The sequence below is a fragment of the Pelodiscus sinensis genome, chromosome 30, assembly GCF_052426305.1.
Source record: "Pelodiscus sinensis isolate ZL-2025 chromosome 30, ASM5242630v1, whole genome shotgun sequence".
In the NCBI taxonomy this organism is placed as follows: domain Eukaryota; kingdom Metazoa; phylum Chordata; order Testudines; family Trionychidae; genus Pelodiscus; species Pelodiscus sinensis.
This window is the reverse complement of record NC_143081.1, coordinates 3,771,890-3,774,840: the sequence shown is the minus strand read 5'-3', so window position 1 is coordinate 3,774,840 and position 2,951 is coordinate 3,771,890. Positions and strand designations below refer to the sequence as shown.

Here is a 2,951-nt window from a genome sequence, read left to right as displayed (position 1 = left end):
GGAGATTTGCCTAATGCCTTTAGCTTCCCTTTTCAATTCTCTGCATTTCATGATGTCTACATTTAGATTGATTGCTATGTATTTTTCCTTTTATGTATTGCTTTGTTATTTTTAATTCCTGCCTTAACATCAACACTAAACCGGGGTGGGCTTTTTGGATCATAATTTTTGGGTGGTCCTCATAAACTTCCAATTTTCATTCACATTTTTCTGCTTGAATGTTTTCCTCCCAGTCAATTTTGCACACAGCTTTCCTCAATGTTGGGTGGGGCTTTCTCCCCCTGCCCCTCCCCGCAGGAAGCCGGCACTGGCGTTCGAGTCTTGTGGGGGCCTAAAGGCTCCCAGCTTTGGGGGGAGCAAGGGGGAGCTGAGTTGGAGCTCCAGAAGAGCCATAGCTGGCTTCTTAGAGACCCATAGTCTGAGCAAGTGTTTAAGGAGGAATTCCTCTTGTTATTTGGTTTGATATGTTGCTCTGTAAGGGTATGTCAACACTGCACGATTATTTCAAAATAGCACGTCTACACTGCAGGGAAGCCTCAAAATGAGGCAGAGGCCGGCTTCCCTAATGTAGACATGCTATCTCGATGTAGAGCCACAGGAGGAATAACTTAGGATGGCCCCGGTGAGGGGCTATTTCGAAATAGCAGCAGTGGCGTGTCCATATCCTCTTGATTTCAAAATAGCTATTTCGGAATAGACATTATTCCTCATGGAACGAGGTTTACAGAAGTCGGAACAAGCCATCTGTTATTTCGAAATTATTTTGAAATAACTATATGACTGTGTAGACTCGCATTGTTATTTTGGAATAACGACCGTTATTCCAGAATAATTTTGCCGTGTAGACGCAGCCTAATGGATCTCGTCCGTATCCACATCTGGCTTTGTTACTTACTCGCTTAGTTAGTTAGTTAGTTAGTTAGTTAGTTAGTTAGTTAGTTAGTTAGTTAGTTTGTTTGTGAAAGAAAGAAAGAAAGAAAGAAAGAAAGAAAGAAAGAAAGAAAGAAAGAAAGAAAGAAAGAAAGAAAGAAAGAAAGAAAGAAGTTAATTATTTTAATGTGGAGTGGCATCCCTCTTGTCTCTTTCACCTATTCCGTCTTTCCCAAACAGGTTAGAACCAAAACAAAATACAGGACTATGTAGCACTTTAAAGACTAACAAGATGGTTTATTAGGTGATGAGCTTTCGTGGGCCAGACCCACTTCCTCAGATCAAATAGTGGAAGAAAATAGTCACAACCATATATACCAAAGGATACAATTAAAAAAAATGAACCAGTGGTTGCAAAATCCTTCTTCATGAAAATCATGCCACCAGTAACATCAACTTTCTCAATTTGCTTCTCAAGCACGAGAACTTCTTTTACCTTTCACTGGTTGGCCGGACTCCTCGACGATTGAAACATTCCAATAACGGGTGAGGAAGCCACTCTGGCCCGTGCCCGTGGACGGCCATCGGAGTGAGGTGTGAGTGAAGTCCTTGGGAATTATCTTTTTGTTTTTCCTGACGTTCCCCACCAGGTGCCTCAGACCTGAAGCTGCCCAATGGAGCAGCTGTGGAGAAACCAGACGCCGGTGGGGGAGTTCCTCTTGGCAGCTCTTTCTCCGACCCCACAGTCCCAAGCCGCCTTGTTCTCCGTGTTCCTCTTGGTCTACATCGCCACGTTGGTGGGGAACTCTCTCATCATGGCCACCGTCAGCTCCGACCCCCACCTCCGCACGCCCATGTACTTCCTGCTGGGCAACCTCTCCTTCCTAGACCTGTGCTACTCCACCGTCACCGCCCCCAAGATGCTCCTGGACTTCCTGTCGGAGAGAAGGAGCATTTCCTACCCGGCTTGCATGGCCCAGCTCTTCTTCCTGCACTTCATAGGGGCGGCTGAGATGTTCCTGCTCACCGTCATGGCCTACGACCGCTATGTGGCCATCTGCAAGCCCCTCCACTACCCCAGCATCATGAACCGGACCCTCTGCAGCTGGCTGGTGGCGGCGTCCTGGGCGGGTGGGTTCATCCACTCTCTGGTCCAGACGGTCCTCACCATGCGGCTACCCTTCTGCGGGCCCAACCAGGTGGACAACTTCTTCTGCGACGTCCCGCCGGTGATCAAGCTGGCCTGCACCGATACCTACGTGGTGGAGCTGCTCATGGTCTCCAACAGTGGGCTCATCTCCACCAGCTGCTTCGTCATCCTGGTGGCCTCCTACGCCACTATCTTGGTGAGGATTCGCTCCCCCGAAGGGCGCCGCAAGGCGCTCTCCACCTGTGCCTCCCACCTCACGGTGGTGACCTTGTTTTTTGGGCCCTGCATCTTCATCTATGCCCGGCCTTTCTCCATCTTCCCGGTGGACAAGTTGGTCTCGGTGCTGTACAACATCATCACCCCCACGCTCAACCCCATGATCTACACGCTGAGGAACAAGGAGGTGAAGTCAGCCATGAGGAGACTGAGGACAAGGGGCATCACTTTCGGGGGGAAGGTTGTCGTCTGAGACACGGGGAGAGATGAGAACCTGGCGACTGGCCACCCTTAAAGAGGCAAACCTCCTTTTTTCTTTCCTCACCAAAAAAATCCTTGGTGTTCCTCATAAAAAAAATATTGCGTGGTGTTCCTTGGTCTTCAAAAGTTTAAGAAACACTGCTCTATACTGACCTAACCAGATCAGCCATACTGTCACTGGTACATTCTCCTGCACATCCACCAACGTAATATATGCCATCATGTGCCAACAATGTCCCACTGCTATATACATCGGCCAAACAGGACAGTCCCTACGTAAAAGAATCAATGGACACAAATCTGATATTAGGAATGGCAACATACAAAAACCTGTAGGGGAACACTTCAATCTTCCTGGACACACAATTGCAGATCTAAAAGTAGCCATCCTGCAGCCAAAAAACTTCAGGACCAGACTTCAAAGAGAAACTGCTGAGCTACAGTTCATCTTTAA

The 2,951-nt window shown here is 48.0% G+C and overlaps 1 protein-coding gene across 1 annotated transcript; it reads left to right on the top strand.

Annotated features, from left to right (window-relative positions):
- The first annotated feature begins 1,473 nt into the window (after positions 1-1,473).
- LOC102458466 (olfactory receptor 4Q2-like) lies at positions 1,474-2,489 on the top strand. The gene has a single exon (XM_006128290.3). It carries the CDS (start codon positions 1,545-1,547, stop codon positions 2,487-2,489), a length of 945 nt encoding a protein of 314 aa, XP_006128352.3. The 5' UTR covers positions 1,474-1,544.
- Positions 2,490-2,951: the final 462 nt, after the last annotated feature.

What these genes read in the sequence shown, in the direction of transcription:
- LOC102458466 (XM_006128290.3), top strand. Translation starts at nt 1,545, where the DNA reads ATGGAGCAGCTGTGGAGAAACCAGACGCCGGTGGGGGAGTTCCTCTTG.